Genomic DNA, 16,877 nt, shown 5'->3' with positions numbered 1-16,877 from the left:
GTACTCAAGCACTTAAAATAGTCTAGAAGACAGACATAGTTATCTATAGGTGACTGTAACACAGGGTAGTAAGGAGCTGACTATGGGTTGACTGGCAACCTAAGTTACTAAATAAGGACAGTGTTATGAAAGCCTGTCTCAGGAGTCCTGTGCAGCATGTTGAGGGCTTTCTACTTGGTGTCTTGAGAAGATGACTATACCCTAGTTTTATGGTTTAAATATTACTATAATCCTTTACTTGGTTTAGAATTAAGTAACCACATTTTAGGAAAAAAATGTTTAATTTAATATGAAATGATACTTCAATACTTTAAAGTGCTTTTTTCTATAAAAGCAATTCGTCCTTTAACGTAATTTAGAAAATGAAAAGGACAGTGAAAGATTCCCTCATCAACCCACCTACCCCACAGTACTCATTGTTATTTAAAATTCATTCATCTCTCTTTTACAGAGTTTTGTGTTTTCTTTTGCAGTTATAATTATATTGAATATACAGGTTTTTTCCTGATTTTTCATTTGCTGTTCTAACAGACATTTTACAATGTTTTTCGAAGCTAGGATTCTGAGTGATAGTGTAGTACTCTATCTAGTAGAGGCTTCACAGTTAACTTTCTTTTTCCTTTTTGCCATTTTAAATGGACATTAATACATATAGGATTTTTTGGTGTTTAAGGATTATTTTAATGGGACAATTTATAGAAATAAAGTTACTAAGTCAATGGCAAGGAATGTTTTTAGAAACTCTTTAGATCTATGTGTATTGCCATATTGCTTCCAAGAAAGAGCATATTTAATTTATATTCCCTTCAGTAATGAGTGTCCTTTTCCTTTTTTTCTTCTTTTTCTTTTTTTTTTTTTGGTGTCCTTTTTAATTGCACCCATATTAGGTGGAAAATAATACATAGTTATTTCAGTTTGAATTTTTTTTTCTATAGATGAGGTTGCATCATGTTTTCCCCCTTATGTGTATCAACTAGTCTTCATCCTCTCTATATTCTGTTCATGCATTTTGTTTGTTTATTGATATCTGTACCAATTGGGCTGCAAATCATAGAAAACTCCTGGACTTAACTTGTCCAGGATGCCACAGCAAGTCTATGCATAGGCAGACCAGAGCTGGAGTGGCGACTCTCCACCACCCTGAGGGTGTGCTTATTGCTTCCAGATTGCTAGATGGGTGATACATGTCCAGGCCTCAGGTCCACATAGCAGGAAGTCAGGAGGAAAGGACCCTGCTAGCCACATCTGTCCCTGTTCATCAGGAAAGGGTAGAACTTTCTCAGAAGCCCCCCTTAGGAGAACTCTAATTGTGAAGAGTATTGTCACTAACTTCAGCTGGCACATCAGAGGTTGAATGGCGTTTGAGTCAGTCAACCATGGTGTCCGCTAAAGTATCTGAGTGTTTTCAATATTTATCCCACTTTTGAAAAGGTATCAAATTTGTCATCTTGGTGATAATACTTATTTCCTGGCCTGTTTACTATTGGTAGTAAGCTTTTAATTGTTTATATGGTCAGGCTTGCTGTCATTTCCTTTCTGATTTTTTTTTTTAAACCACTTTAAATTAACAAAAAAAATATCTTCCACCCTCTATTGTGGTGGTTGCAGGCTGATTCTCTGGGATAGTCTGAGGTGGAGATTTGTGTATATTGTGATGCTTGAATGTAGTCCATATGATACTAGTTTTTTTGGAGTTAGTTGAGGTGGTCTTTGTAGTCCAGTATATGCTCAGTGTTGAAGAATTAATATTGTTGGTTGTATTGGTCCCTATTAGAACAAGTTTGTTGTGTTACTAAACTAGTCCTTATTACTGCTTGTCTTCTGTTTGACCAGTAGGGTGTAAGGCAGACGTGTCCTTAACATTGTGGATTGAATTTCTTCTCCATCAATTGGTTTTTGCTTTACGTATTTCAAAACAACGTTACTGTGACTGAGGGATTCCTGGCTGCTTGCCGTGTCCTTGGAGTGCTTTTTTAAAGCCAATGTAAAATATTTTCCTTTGTTGCAATATTTTCTATCTGGAGTTCTATTTTATCTGCTGTTAATATTGATATTCTACCTTTATTTTAGTTATTTGCATAGCACACAACTGGTCCTCTTATTTTCAGCCTTACCATAAAATTTGGTTTTATGTATACCTTTTGTGCCTAACGTCTTGCTGAATGTTTTCTCCTTGGGTCTTTTTTTTTTCTTTTTTGAGACTAATTCATTGATACTTACTTGGGTTTGGTTCTGTCATCTTATTTGATGTTTTCTATTTGCCTTGCTTGACTTTTTTTTTTTTCTGTTGGATTAAGATTTTTTTCTTCTGTGATTTTAAAGTTATACATTCTGCTTCTATTCTTGCGGTTTCTACAATATTTTAATGCACATTCTTTGTATTTCTTGTGCAAAGTCTAGAGTTACTCAGCATTCACATCCCACTCCCACCCGATTTTACCTGAAGGTTGTTTTCCTTCTGTAATTTAACAATATTGCTCTCTTGTTGTATAAAACATTGTAATTCTTAGTCTTCCTCCATTTTAGGCACACTTATGGTACAGGTGTACCTCCCCTGGCAGCTGTGGGATCTCTCACCGTAGCTGCCCACCTGCGGTCATTCTATCAGGAATCTTCCCAGCGTCTGGTTCTCTGAGAGTTCCTCACCTTTGACTGTGCTTATTTTTTTCTTTGAACTTCAATATCGTTTCTGTGTTGTCATTGGATTTGGTTAGGTCTAATTGAAAACAAGAAATGAGACAGAAGTCTTGGGATACCAACAGGGAGGATTTTTCTGCAATTTCTTTATCTTTTATTCAAAACCATGTTAAACAATATTTAGATATTAGTGATGCTAGTTTCAGCTCTCTGTGACTTTTTTTTCCCCCTCTGAGCAGTTTTGAGAATAAGCAGAAGTTTTGCCTGCAGTCTGCAGGATAAAAAGCTATAGGTCACTACTTCAAAAAGAAGAGTTGTCACTTTAATTACTCCCCCTGGGCAGGGTACTTAATATTCTTTAAGAGTAATAGAAATACTAAATAATTTAAAACTACACGTGAAATATTATATTTCTATTGAATGGGGTTGTTATAGAACATAATAAACAGAATTTTACAGATTTTAAAATAAAAAAAGAGTAATAGAAAAACAACCAGCCAGGATCATTTCTGGATAGAGGTTTCTCAGAGGCCCTTTATGACAGATTAAACACGGAACACTTGCAGTAGAGAAAGGTGCACACAGATAGGTCCTTAAAAGCAGTAGGTGCAAGTTGTAATTTATAGAAGTTCAGCTGGAGATTATCAAAGGAGGGGGCTTGGGAAAACCAGATGGAACAGGGGTCAGCTGAGATGGATTGTGAAGGGTGACGGGATGATCAGGCAGATGAGAGAGCCAGGGCCTTCTGGGTACTGAGTTCAGCACATTCAAGGTCTTGGTGCAGCCTGAAGAAGAGAGGATAGAGGGACTCTGAGAAGGTAGGAAGGTAAGTGATGACCCCGATTGAAACAGTAACCTCTACTGTATTTTGCCTTTAAGGTGTAGGCTTTAGGTTGGAAATATTTCTTTTAAAACACTGAGAGACCTTTTCTATTACTGTTGTTTCAAAAGCTTTTAAAAGTAAGGAATTGGTGTTGAACCCCGAGATTACTCTTGATTTCTCTTGAGTTGGTCTTTTGTTGGTCTGTTAAATTTGGAGTTTGTACTTAATTGATAGAGAATTGTGTGTTTGTTTGTTTTTCCCCTTGTACTTTTTAGGGCTGGCTTTGAAGTCATGGTTATGTCCACTTTGGAATCGTTTATAGGAATTAACCTGTTACATAAGTATTTGAAAGAAATCACCTGAGCCTACAGTTCTACTTTTGAAATTAAAAGTTGCCTCTTAAATACATTTCTTTCCTTAGACCTCTGCGAATGTTAAGTTGCCGCTTAATATGATGTCAAGAAATAATTTGGAAGCATCTCCTTGTAAAATGACAGAACCATTTAATTTTGAGAAAAATGAAAGCAAGCTTCCACCACAAGATTCTTTAAGAAGTCCTGGAGCACATCCTAACCATCCTAATTTCAGGTTGAAAAGCCCAGAGAATGGAAATAAAAAGAACAATTTTTTGCTTTGTGAGCAAACAAAACAGTATTTGGCTAGTCAAGAAGACAATTTGGTATCTTCAAACCTTAATGGCATCAATGGGGAATTAGTTGGATTCAAAGGAGACAGGAAGAAATTGCCAACAGGTGAGTGAAAATTTCAGGCTTCCTACTTTTTGATTCTGATGGTTTCCCTGACTTATCATACGTATGTATAACCACACACAAGTGGGCTGTTAACAGAAGAGCCAAATGACTAACTTACAGTACCTGCATTTAATTATTTAGAAGGAAAAATCAGATACCAAGTAGCTACCTTTGGCTTGATTGATCAAGGAAAGAATTCTTAGGGTCCGTAGATGAGCTTTGTCCCTCATAATCAAAGAACTGTATTAGGAATGTAGAAAAGAAACCCTCTGGCTTTTTAAAGGGGTGTTCTAAAGATTGGCCATGTTTTTAAAATACCATGTAAATTTTATGCTGTGAATATAATAGCTCACAAAGATATATCTAAGATTTTAACTGGTTTCATTTGACTTGTCTTATCATTCCTTTAGTCCCAATTCTAAAAACCTGCTTTTTAAGGAGGCTAGGTCCTGGTAGAATTTAGCCTCTTTGAATATTTGTGAGATGTGATCTTTTAACATTATGGTGATGTAATTCTCAGAATATGGTCCTTGGGCCTCTGGAGTTCCCCAAGAGGTCAAAACTGTTAATAACGTTAAAACATTATTTACCTTTTTTGCTATGCTGTGTTTACACTTACGGCACAAAAGCAAGGATAGGTGAAGGCCTTATTAGCTCACCTTAAAGCAGGGGCACCAGTCTGAGCTAGTGGTCATTGAGTTTTTCATTGCCATACACTTGCAGTTAAATCAAACAAAACGCAGAAATGCCCATTTCATTTAAATATCTCCTTGATGGAGCAGTAAAAATTATTAATTTTGTTAAATCTTGACCCTGTATACAACTATATTTAGTATTTTGTGTAATGGGAATTACTCGTAACTTCTGACGATTGAAAGTATGAAAAGCATGTGTCCAATTGAGTTGCGAGATGAAGGGAAATTTTTCTTGGAATATCCTTTTCTCTTGAAAAGAATGACAGAGTGGTTCTTCAGACTTTGCTGTCTGGCAAGGATTTTCTCAAAAATTAATAAAAGTGAGCCTATGACTTCAAGGAATACAGCTGACAGTATTTTGTTAATGATAAAACTCATGCTTTCAAGCAAATTGGGATTTCAAAAACTTGTGTCTGCCACTCTGAGTTTAAGAACTTCCGGTACTTAGACTTTTCTAGTGAGATGCAAGGTGATATTAACACGTCAATTTTTGATACTGTATAATGAAATGTGTCAATATTTGGCAACTCTGCGTTCCTCAGTCAACCAGTCTTTCCCAAATGACCAGTGCATGGTGTTGCACAGTCTTGCATGGGTAAAAATCCATTCAAAGTGCAGCTTTAATCAGTGGATTCTAATGTAACAACATGAAAATTCATCTATGTGGTTTTAGAATCCACATTGCAACTAACCCTTAAACTACTGCTTACTTTTTGGTGTGATATTAAAGGAGAATATCCACAGTTATCTGAGAAGCACATTAAATATTCCTCCTCTTTGAAAACATCATCTGTGTGAGGCCAGATTTTTTTTTCAGATGTTTCAACCAAGACCACATATCATGACAGTGAATGCAAAAGCATGTATGTGAATCTAGCTGTGTCTTGTCCTAAGCCTAACATTAAAGAGATACGCAAAAATGTAAAACTCTTCTCACTATGTTTTGTTTTGGAAAATAAAGTTTTTTAAAAAATTGTCAACATGCAATGCATTCATTTTTAAATGAATATTTTAAATTTAGTTTTGATTACTAATATAGTAAATATTGGTAGAAATAAGCCATGTAAATAAAAGCTCTTTGGGGTGCTCAATTTTTAAGTGTAAAGGGGTTCTGAGTTCAAAAAGTTTGAAAACTGCTGCCTTAGTAAATGGAGAAAAGCTCACAATGAGAGGAACACTAGTCAAGAAAATTTCAGACAAGTCTTTATTTTCCATTAGGAAAAGTAGGATGTTGCTTATTTATTGTGTAGCTATAAGGCCATTGTGGCATAGCCCTATTATTTGAATGTCACCTAATTATGCTGTTTTACATTATGAGGAATGAAAAGTATTTGGCTTTTATTAGGAATTATTTTTCCTCCCCAGGAAATTCACCATTAAAAGTTGGAAATAATTCACCACCCAAAGAAGTAAATACTGTAAGTTATTTTTAAAATCAATTTTGCGTTTTCGTTCAGGTAAAAAAAATTCTAAACATGTTTGTATTTTGTTAATAAAGAAATATTTAATTTGTAAGTATCATTCAAGATCAAACTTTTTTAGTACATTTTAAAAAAATGCAACTTTTTCTTTTTAGATAATTATAGATTCACATGCAGTTGTAAGAAATAACAGAAGGAGAGCCCGTGTGGCCTTTGCCCAGTTTCCCCCAGTGGTGACATGCTACAGAACAATAGCACACATCACAACTGGGATTCGACATAGATGCCATCAGGATACAGAACATTTCCATCACTATAAGGGTCCCTTATCCACTTCCCTTCTGCCCCTACCCTCTTCCTAATCCCTGGCAGCCACTAATATAATGCATATTTCCACAATTTTGTCATTTTGAGAATGTTATATAAAAGGTTACATACAGGCAGTGTGTAACCTTTGGGATTGTTTTTGTTTTCATTTTGCATTTTGTTCTCTGGAGATTGATCTAGGTTTTATGTTTCAGTGGTTTGCTCCTTTTATTGCTGAGTAATATTCCATGGTATTGATAGCTTGTTTAACTATTCACCCATTGAAGTGCACCTGGATTGTTTCCAGTTTTTGGCTATTAAAACTAAAACTGCTATATTCATTCATATACAGGGTAAATGTAAATCTAAGTTTTTAGTACTCTAGGATAAAATGCCCAGGGGTGTAATTTCTAGGTTGTATAGTTGTTGCATACTTTGTTTTTTAAGAAACTGCCAAATGTTTTCCAGAGTGACTGTACTGTTTAGATTCTCATCAAGAATGAGTGATCCAGTTTCTCTGCATCCTAACCAACATTTGGTGTTATCAGTATTTTTATTTTACCTGTTTTCATGATGTGTAGTAATCTCATTGTGGTTTTAATTTGCGTTCCTGTAATGATGCCAAACATCTTTTCATGTGCTTATTTGCCTCTTGGGTGAAATGTTTTCATGTCTTTTGTCTATTTACTAATTGGATTTTTTTTTTTTTTTTTTACTGTCTTGAAAGTTCTTTATATATTTCAGATACTGGTTCTTAGTCAAGTGTGTGATTTGAAAGTATTTTCTCCTTGTCTGCTGCTTGTCTTTTTATCCTCTTAATAGGGTCAGTTTTTTCCTTTCATGGATTGTTTTTGGTGTCATCTAAAAACTCTTGCTACTCTAAATCCTGAAAATGTTCATTTTTCCCCCAGAAATGTTTGATAGTTTTACATTTTAAGTTATACATTTTGAGTTAATTTTGTTTAAGTTAGGAAACTTAGATTGAGGTTTACTTTTTTTTTCTTATGGATGTTCGTTTGTTCTAGTGCCATTTGTTGAAAATGCTATCTTTACTGAATTGCTTTTGCACTTTTGTCAAATCAACTGGCATATTTGTGTAGGTCTATTCTAAGTTCTCTGTTATTTTCTGTTGATCTATGTATCTGTCCCTCCACCAGTACCACAGAGTCTTGATTACTGGACTGTGTAATAAATCTTGGAATTGGGAAGAATGATTCCTCCCGCTTTATTTTTCTTTTTCAAAGTTGTTTTAGCTATTCTAAGTTTCTTTGCCTTCCAATATACAGTTTAGAATAATCTCATCCATATCTACAAAAAAATCACTCTGGGATTTTGACATGAACTGCTTTAAACCTGTATATCAATTGGGGAATTATTGACATCTTTGCTGTGTTGAATCTTCAGTCCATGAGCACACTCTCTCGATTTATGATCTTTGATTTCTTTCACTTTATAGTTTTCACCTTACAAGTCCTGCACATGTTTTGCTAGATTTACACATAAGTATTTCATTTTTTGAGTGAGTGTAAATTTACTGTTGTATTTTTTATTTCCCTGTGTCCTCATGTTTATTGTTAATCTATAGAAATATTACTGGTTTTTATGTTTATCTTGTGACCTTGCTGAAGTCACTTATTCTAGGGATTTTTTTTTTTTTATAGATCCCTTACAATTGTCTACATAGACAATCATATCATCTGCAAATAGGGACAATTTTCTTTCTTTCTTTCTTTCTTTCTTTCTTTCTTTCTTTCTTTCCTTTCCTTTTTTCCCTTCCTTCCTTCCTTCCTTTCCTTTCCTTTTTTCCCTTCCTTCCTTCCTTCCTTTCCTTTCCTTTTTTCCCTTCCTTCCTTCCTTCCTTCCTTTTCTTTCTTTTTCTTTCTTTCTTTCTGAAATGTATTGCTTGCAGTTCTGGAGGGTGGGAAGCCCAAGATCAAGGCACCAATCTTGGTGTCTGGTGAAGGCTCTCTGCCTCATAGATGAAACGTGTTGCTCCCTCAAGCTTTTCTTTTAAAAATTGTTTTTTTAATTGTTATGGATACCTAATAGTGGTGTATATTTACGGGGTGCATGTGATGTTTTGATATAGGCATACACTGTGTAATAAATCAGGGTGATTGGAGCATCCATCACCTCAAGCATTTATCATTTATGTTAGGAACATTCCAATTCCACTCTTTTAGTTACCTTAAAATATACAATAACTTATTATTGACTATGGTCATCCTGTTGTGCTGTTAAAATGCTAGATCTTAGGGACAGTTTTATTTCTTCCTTTTCAATATATATGCCTTTTATTTCCTTTTCTTGCCTTAATTGCTCTGGCAGGAACTATATTGAATAAGAGTGGTGACGGTGGCCATCTTGCCTTGTTTCCAGTTTTTCACCATTAAGTATTTAATAGAATGTTGGACGGAGGTTTTTGTAGATGCTCTTTATCAAGTTGATGAGGTTTTCTCTATTCCTACTTTTCTGATACTTTTTATCATGAATAGGTGTTGAATTTTGTCAAATGTTTTTTCTGCATTTGTTGGCATGACAGTGATTTTTTTTTCCTTTGCCCTGTTTATTTGGTGGATTACGTTGCTATTTTGAATATTTAACCAGTGTCTTGCTTGCATTCCTGGAATAAATCCCACTTTGTCATGGTATCATTTTTATGTGTTGCTGAATTCTATCTGGTAACATTTTAATAAGGATTTTTATATCTGTTTTCACAGAGATTTTGGTCTATAATTTTCTTTACTATCTTTGTGGTTTGAGTATCAAGGTAATATTAGTTTCATAAAATGTTTTCTGGAAGAGAGATTGTATAGAATTGGTGTTAGTTCTTCTTTAACATTTGGTAGAATTCTCTAATGAAAACCATCTGGACCTGGAGATTTCTTTTGGGGGAGTTTTAAAACTATATAATTTCCTTAATATTTATAGGTCTACTCAAATTATCTGTTTCATATTTTGATAACTCGTGTTTTTTAAGGAATTGATTCATTTTGTCTACATTGTCAAATTTGTGTGTAGAGTTGTTCCAAGTCTATTATCATTTTGATTTCTGTGAGTCTATGGTTATATTCTGTTTACGTCCTGATATTGTTAATTTCTATCTTATCCCTTTTCTTCATTATCTCTCTTGCTAGAGGTTTGTCAGTTTTATTGATCTTTTCAAGGAACCAGGTGTTTGTTTCTTCTTTTTCCCCCTCTAAGTTTGTTTTTAATCTCATTGATTTCTGTTCTTCGTCTCCTTCCTTCTACTTCCTTTGGCATGTGTTGCTATTTTTCTAGGTTCTAGATGAGAGCTCAGGTTACCGATTTGAAACCTTTTCTAATATGGGCGTTTAGTGCTATACATTTCTCTCTCAGCAGCACTTTAACTCTGTCCCACAAATTTTGATGTGTTGTATTTTCATTCTCTTTCAGTTGAATGTATCTTTTTATCCTCCTCTTTGTCCCATGCGTTATTTAGAAGTGTATTTTTAGTTTCCAAATGTTTGAAGATTATCTGTTATCTTTCTGCTGATTATTTCAAGTTTGAGTCTATTGTGGTCAGAGAACACTCTGTATGATTTCAGTTTTCTTAAGTTTTTGACATTTGTTTTTATGGCTCAGGATGTAGTCTTTGTGTATGTTCTCTTCTCACTTGAAAAGAATGTGTATTGTGCTGTTGTTGGATGAGGAGATCTATAAATATCCAATAGATCCTGTTGGTTGATTGTGATATGGAGTTCTGTGTTCTTACTGATTTTCTATTACATCAGTTGTCGAGATGGAGATATTGACGTTTTTAACTGTAGTTATGGATTGTCTGTTTCTCTTTGCAGTTTGGTTTTTCTTCACATTTTGTAGCTCTGTTTGGAGCATACATATTTAGGATCGCTGTGTTTTATTGGATTGACTCATTTGTCATCACAATGTATGTCCCTCTCTAGTAATTTTCTTTCCTCTCTAATGTAGTTTATCTGATATTAATACAACCACTCATATTTTCTTTTAACACTCGTTTTTTCCATCTTTTTAGTTTCAATCTGTCTATGTCTGTATTATACTTAGAATGAGTTTCTTATAGACAGCATGCAATCGGTAACATTTTTTAATGTACTCAGCCAGTCTGTCTTTTAATTGGTGTGTTTAGACTATTTATATTTGATGTAATTATTGATATTTAAGGGTTTAAGCCTGCCATTTGTGTTTTGTTCTATTTTCCTGCTTTCTTGTGGGTTACTCAAACGCTTTTTGTGATTCCATTTTGATTTGTCTATAGTGTTAAGTGCATATCTTAATATAACTTTTCCAGTGGTTGCTCTAGATACTGCATCATATATACACAACTTATCACAGTGTACTGGCCTCATCATTTTACCAATTTGAGTATAGTGTAAACACCTTACCTTCTCTTACATTCCTTTACCCTCATCCCTTTAGGTCTTATATATTTTGTCTGCACAGATTTAGAACTGCTTCAGATAGTGTTATCATTTTTGCTTGAACTGTCAAACATAATTTAGAAAACTCAGGAGAAAAGAAAGTCTATTGGACCTATACATATTTTCGCTTATTGTTTTTTATTTTGGTTATTATACTTTTTAGTTTTAAAATTTCCATTTGGTGGTTCTTTGTATCTTCTGTTTCTTCACTGAGATTCGATATTCATTTGTTTCAAGCATGTTCATAATTGCTTGTTATAATATTGATGACTGCCTTAAAATTGTCATAGATGAATTAACATCTGTCATCTTGATGTTGGCATTTTTTTTGCATTCATTTGTGATCTTCCTGACTCTTGGAATGATGAGTTATTTTCTACTGAAACTGGGATATCCTGGGTATTATGAGACTCTATATCTTACTTAAACTTTCTGTTTTAGCTGGCTTCCTCTGACACTACTCCATCAAGGGAAGAGGGGCTGCCTTGTTACTGCCAGGTGTGTGGGGTGCTAGATGTCCAGGTTCCTCACTCAGCCTCCAATGTTCATCTGGGGAGCTCTACCTTCTGCTGGGTAAGGGTGGGAGTTTGAGCTTCATGCTGGGCTTTAGCTGGTTCCTCCCTGGCTGGGAGTGGTGAATGCTTCCTTCCAGGGGTAGGGAGAGGGTTGACATTGAGCTATTGGGTACTGGGAGGGACTTGTTACTGTTGAATGGTGGTGAAAAGTCCTGACTCTTCACTAGGCTTACTCTGACACCACCCCAGTGGGGAAGGGGACACCTCATTACTGCCTGGTGGAAATCCAGGCTTCCGTGTGGTCTTCACAGGAAGGGGTGTCATCTCTCCCTACCCCAGGGATGAAATGCTGGCACCCTTTTCTGTTGGCTTTCTCTGATACTATACCAGTTGTAATAAGGAGCACGTTGTTGTAGACTCATGAGGCTAAGAGTCTGGGCCCCACACTCTTATCTGTGGAGCACAGTATTTTCTGTGGTGTTTTTCTGGAGTAGAGCAGTTACTGATAAAAGTTTTCTGTTTTGCCGTCAGCTTCTTTCCTGGTCCTTTGGCTAGAGAGCAGGGTGGTGTTTTGTTTTCTCTTAGTTTACGTGATAGGGTCTCATTGTGTTGCCCAGGCTGGAGTGCAGTGGCTGTTCACAGGTACTACCATGGCACACTACAGCCTGGAACTCCTGGGCTCAAGCAGTTGTCCTGCCTCAGCCTCCTGAGTAGCTGGGACTACAGGCATGTACCACTGCACCAGGTTAGAGGGCAGGTTTTTTGTTGGGACTTTTATTTTCTGTGCCTTTTGGTGTTTCTGGGTTTCTGGCTTCTCCAGCACCCAATCTGGGATATAGGAGGCAAAAAGAAAACCCAGAGAACTTGCCACCATGTCCTCCTTTGGGTCCTGAGGTTCCTAGTCAGTCTGCCTCCTTCTCTCCTCACTTTCAGAGTCATCCTATGTTTCTTTTATATATAAGTTCAAGGTTTTTAGTTGTACTTAATAGGAGGAATAGGGAAAAGTAAATCTCTATCTTACCAGAAGAGAAAGTCCCACATCTAATATTTAAAAGAAAAAGTTATTACGAAATTCTAATATTGCTGTTCTCTGTTTTTAATAGAAGCCCAGCAACAATGTGCCTCCTGCAACGTCAAAAAAATTACACAAGTTGGTTGAGAATTCCTTGTCCGTAAATAACCCAGCACTCTTCAACTCCTTAGGACCTCCTTTTCGGTCAACAACTTGCCATCGCTGTGGCCTATTTGGTGAGTACATTGCTCTTAGGTATATGTTGGCTTATTCCTGTGCATATTTGAAAAATAATTTTATGGCAAATTATAAACACATAAGCTGTAAATAGAATGTTGCATGTATGCCACACACGCATCTCTCAGCTTTAACAGCTGTCAATGTGCTACCGTTCTTCTTCACCCATTTTGTCCTATTTTCCCTGCTTCCTCACTGTATTATTATTTTTATAGTTTTATTTTAGGTAAAGATTACATGCATTGAAATGCACTAACTAACACCCCATCAAGAAACAGAATATTTCTGTCTCCTCAGAAAGTTCTCTCATGTTCCTTCCTAGTTACTGTACCCCTGAAAGACAACTATTGTTCTTTTTTTTTTAAAACCATAAATCAATTTTGCTGGTCACAGAATTTCAAATAAATGTAATCACATAGTATAGACTCTTTTAAAGCTTATTTAGAGTAGTAGTTTTGAGATTAATCCAAGCTGCAGGTATTCCTTTTTGCTTATTGCTGAAGAGTATTCCATTGTACGCTTATACCATATTTTATCTGTTCTCCTGTTGATGAACTTTTTGGTTGGGTCCAGCATTTGTCTACAATGAATAGAGCAGTCTAAACCGTTTTCTACAAATCTTTGTGAAGGCATGTTTTCATTCATGGTGGGTGCGTACATAGAAGTAGAATTGCTGAGTCAAAGTGAAGGTGTATGTTTAACAGAAATGGCCAAACCATTTTCCAAGGTGGTGTCCCATTTTACATTCCCCATTGGTAACGAGTTCCAGTTGTTCCACATCCGTATCTGCTTTTGGTATTGTCAGTCCTTTTGGATGACTCCCTTCTCATGGGTATATAGTTGTACCTCATTGTGGTTTTAACTCTCAGTTCTCTCATGATTGGGGATCTTGAGCAATATTTCATGTCCATCACTGGCTATTTGGATACTTAGGTCCTTTGTTTTTTTCCATTTCTTTTCTTACAGGGGCATTTGAGGCCAAGCTAGATTTTTTTTTGTTGTATTTTTTTTCATTTCTGTGATTTTTGTTTTTTAGATAACCTTTTTCTTCAGCCTGGGTACTGATAGGATTTCTCTTTAATACTTTATTTCAAAACTTTCCAGGTGTTTCCATGTGTGATTCTCTTCGTCTTTTTTTTTTTTTTTTTTAATGGTACACGGTAAGCCATTTGAGTCTGCTTGCACAAGTTGTTTTCACTAGAACAGAGTTTTTTGTGTTTCCTTTGATTGCTCCTTTTGTAACATACATTCTAGGATCTGTTAGGAAAGTCAGGTATATCTACAGTCTGACCTTCCTCTCGTTTTCATTTTTGCAGTCTTTTTCCTCTGCATTTTGAGAGCACTTGACCCAACCATAAATAGCACAGTTCTTTTCAAATAGTGTTTTTGATATGATTAATAGAATGATGTTTGATATGTCTGGTCTTTGCAAATGTCTTGATGTCAACCTCAAATATTTGGAATAAAGCCTTGTTCCCCGGTCGTGTTCTCTAGGCTCGCTGAGGTGTTCTCAGTGCAAGCAGACATACTACTGCTCCACTGTGTGTCAGAGAAGAGACTGGTCGGCACACAGCATTGTGTGCAAACCCGTTCAGCGAAAGTAAGTGTTCATGCATGACCTTTTTATTCATTAGAGAATATTTTAAAAGTTTATTCCTGATAGAATAGGAATCTAGTCAGTTAAGCAGGCCATACTATGTAGAAATTGTTACTTTTTACTTATTGAGGTCTAACAAAGTGTACAAATCTGAAGCAAACAACTCTACAAACTTAAGTTTTCGTGAATATGATTTTATTAGTAGAATATTAAAATTTTGAACCTTAAGTGAGTTTTTTAATGGTTAGATCTTTAGAATGCCTAATTTTCAATCATGTATGCTTTCCTGGATTTTTTTTTTTTTTTTGAGACAGGGTCTTACCCTGTCACCTGGGCTGGAGTATAGTAGCATCATCCTAGCTCACTGCAGCCTTGAATTCCTGGGCTCAAATGATATGCTCCTCCTGCCTCAGCCTCCTGAGTAGCTGGGACAAAAGGCATGCACCACCATGCCCGGCTAATTTTTTCTATTTCTAGTAGAGATGTTGGTCTCGCTCTTATTCAGGCCTGGTCTTAAACTCCTGAGCTCAAGCGGTCCTCCCTCCTCAGCCTCCCAAAGTGTTAGGATTACAGGTGTGAGATACTTGCATGGATTTTAGTAAGTCTGAACTCTCACTTGCTTCTTGAGTTGTGATTTTTAAAGACATAGTCTTGCATGGTGTTTACCAGTTTACAAAACAGTTTCACATGTAACCTCATTTGATCCTCTAAACTCTGTGTAAGTAATGTAGGGATTATCACTATTTTACAGATAAGAAAACTGAGGCTTGGAGATTGTGACTGTCTCCCTTTCATTAGGTGGCTTTTGGTAGAAGCACGGCTATGCACACACAGGGTGGACCGTTGCATAGTCAGCACTGGGTGGCTTTATTTTGTGATCATCTCTGGGAGAAACTGTTTTGCTCTTTCTGGATTTTGTTCGTCGAGAATCTAACATAATTGTGATTTTTGGTCCCTATTCTTAATTGCCTCTGTAGTATAATTTTTATAATCAGTTGCTTTATTTCAGTTTCCACAAACTTGAAAATAATAAATCATCTTTTGAAACAAAGAACATGGAAGTGAAAAATGAGGTATAGTAGACTTACTCTTTGTCTTTAAAGAATGACTCCTCTTTATCGAATTAAGAGGACTTAAGCTAGATAAAATATTCCGAACTTATTTCTACATTTTACCAGTATTTATTTAAAAACAAATTTCCTGTTGAGTAAATCCATACACCTTAGTGATGGGATCTGGTGACTGTTGGGGGTCTTTGATAACTTTATTTCCAGGTTTTTTCCAAAAAGGACTCTAGGTGGTTGTGTCTCAGTGTAAAATCATTTGGACAGTCCATTCTTCATAGCCCCTGCAGGCACCTCTTCTCTGGTATCGTGTACTGTACCCTAATAGGGCCTAGTTATCTATCTAAGGAGCATTTTTTCTGTTAATAGCTCTCTTCCATTTAGATAACTGTGGGCTAAATCATTTGTAATCTGAAAAACATCTGTTGTGTCCTACTCATATTTATGAAAAATTTTTAGCTTTGCCTGCTCCTAGCCTCTATTTTTTTTTTTTTTTTTTTGAGACAGAGTCTCACTGTGTTGCCCTGGCTAGAGTGCCATGGCATCATCCTAGCTCACAGCAACCTCAAACTCCTGAGCTCAAGGGATCCTCCTGCCTCAGCCTCCCAAGTAGCTGGGACTACAGGCATGTGCCACCATGCCCGGCTAATTTTTTCTGTATATTTTTAGTTGTCCAATTAATTTCTTTCTAATTTTAGTAGAGACGAGGTCTCGCTCTTGCTCAGGCTAGTTTCGAACTCCTGAGCTCAAACAATCCGCCCGCCTCGGCCTCCCAGAGAACTAGGATTACAGGCGTGAGCCACCGCGCCCGGCCTCCTAGCCTCTATTTTAAAATAAAAATCTGACTTCTTCAAATATTCATTCTTACAAAAACATTAAAAGTGTAAATTTAAAAGACCTCTCCTTTTTTAAAAAATAAACTCAACATGATCTTCACTGTCATGGTCTTGGTCTTAGGTTACTCTCAGTGCTGTGTACACAGCTGTAGACAGTGGGTTTTAGTGACTCTTTGAGACCTTCACTATTTCTGTGCTTTTTTTATTGAAGCCTAAGAGTCAGGCTATTGTGGCTGCGATTCTGGCAAATAGTGACCACAGAGTCATTGAAACATGAGCTTATAAGTAACTCAGTTATGTGTTTTTTCAAACCAGAGTGACTATCCACTTGGAGTTACTAAAGAAATAGCCATTCATCCTGAGAAATTAATGTTTTCTGATTTGAGAAGCCTACAACTCAAGAAAACCATGGAAATAAAGGTATTCGTTGTTTAATCTCCATAGACAGAGATCCAATGAACTATAGATTTTTATTTCTTCATTTCTTAGTTTTGAATTCACAAGGTAGCTACAAAGTACCTGATTAAATTAATAAACATTGCAAAAACTTTCTACAACACT

The 16,877-nt window shown here is 36.1% G+C and overlaps 1 protein-coding gene across 1 annotated transcript in view; it reads left to right on the top strand.

The window, feature by feature from the left end:
* The window catches only part of TDRD1 (tudor domain containing 1), a 45,165-nt gene that overhangs the window by 3,407 nt on the left and 24,881 nt on the right, over nucleotides 1-16,877 (top strand). Inside the window, exons 2-7 of the mRNA XM_012663887.1 lie at nucleotides 3,882-4,212; nucleotides 6,273-6,325; nucleotides 12,674-12,818; nucleotides 14,314-14,419; nucleotides 15,426-15,489; nucleotides 16,632-16,736. Coding sequence (XP_012519341.1) covers nucleotides 3,912-4,212; nucleotides 6,273-6,325; nucleotides 12,674-12,818; nucleotides 14,314-14,419; nucleotides 15,426-15,489; nucleotides 16,632-16,736 — 774 coding nt within the window. The 5' untranslated portion in view covers nucleotides 3,882-3,911. The remainder of the gene's footprint in view (nucleotides 1-3,881; nucleotides 4,213-6,272; nucleotides 6,326-12,673; nucleotides 12,819-14,313; nucleotides 14,420-15,425; nucleotides 15,490-16,631; nucleotides 16,737-16,877) is intronic.

The sequence above is a fragment of the Propithecus coquereli genome, unplaced genomic scaffold (genome assembly GCF_000956105.1).
Source record: "Propithecus coquereli isolate 6110/MARCELLA unplaced genomic scaffold, Pcoq_1.0 Scaffold84, whole genome shotgun sequence".
Taxonomy (NCBI): domain Eukaryota; kingdom Metazoa; phylum Chordata; class Mammalia; order Primates; family Indriidae; genus Propithecus; species Propithecus coquereli.
This window is presented reverse-complemented; position numbering and strand designations above follow the sequence as displayed.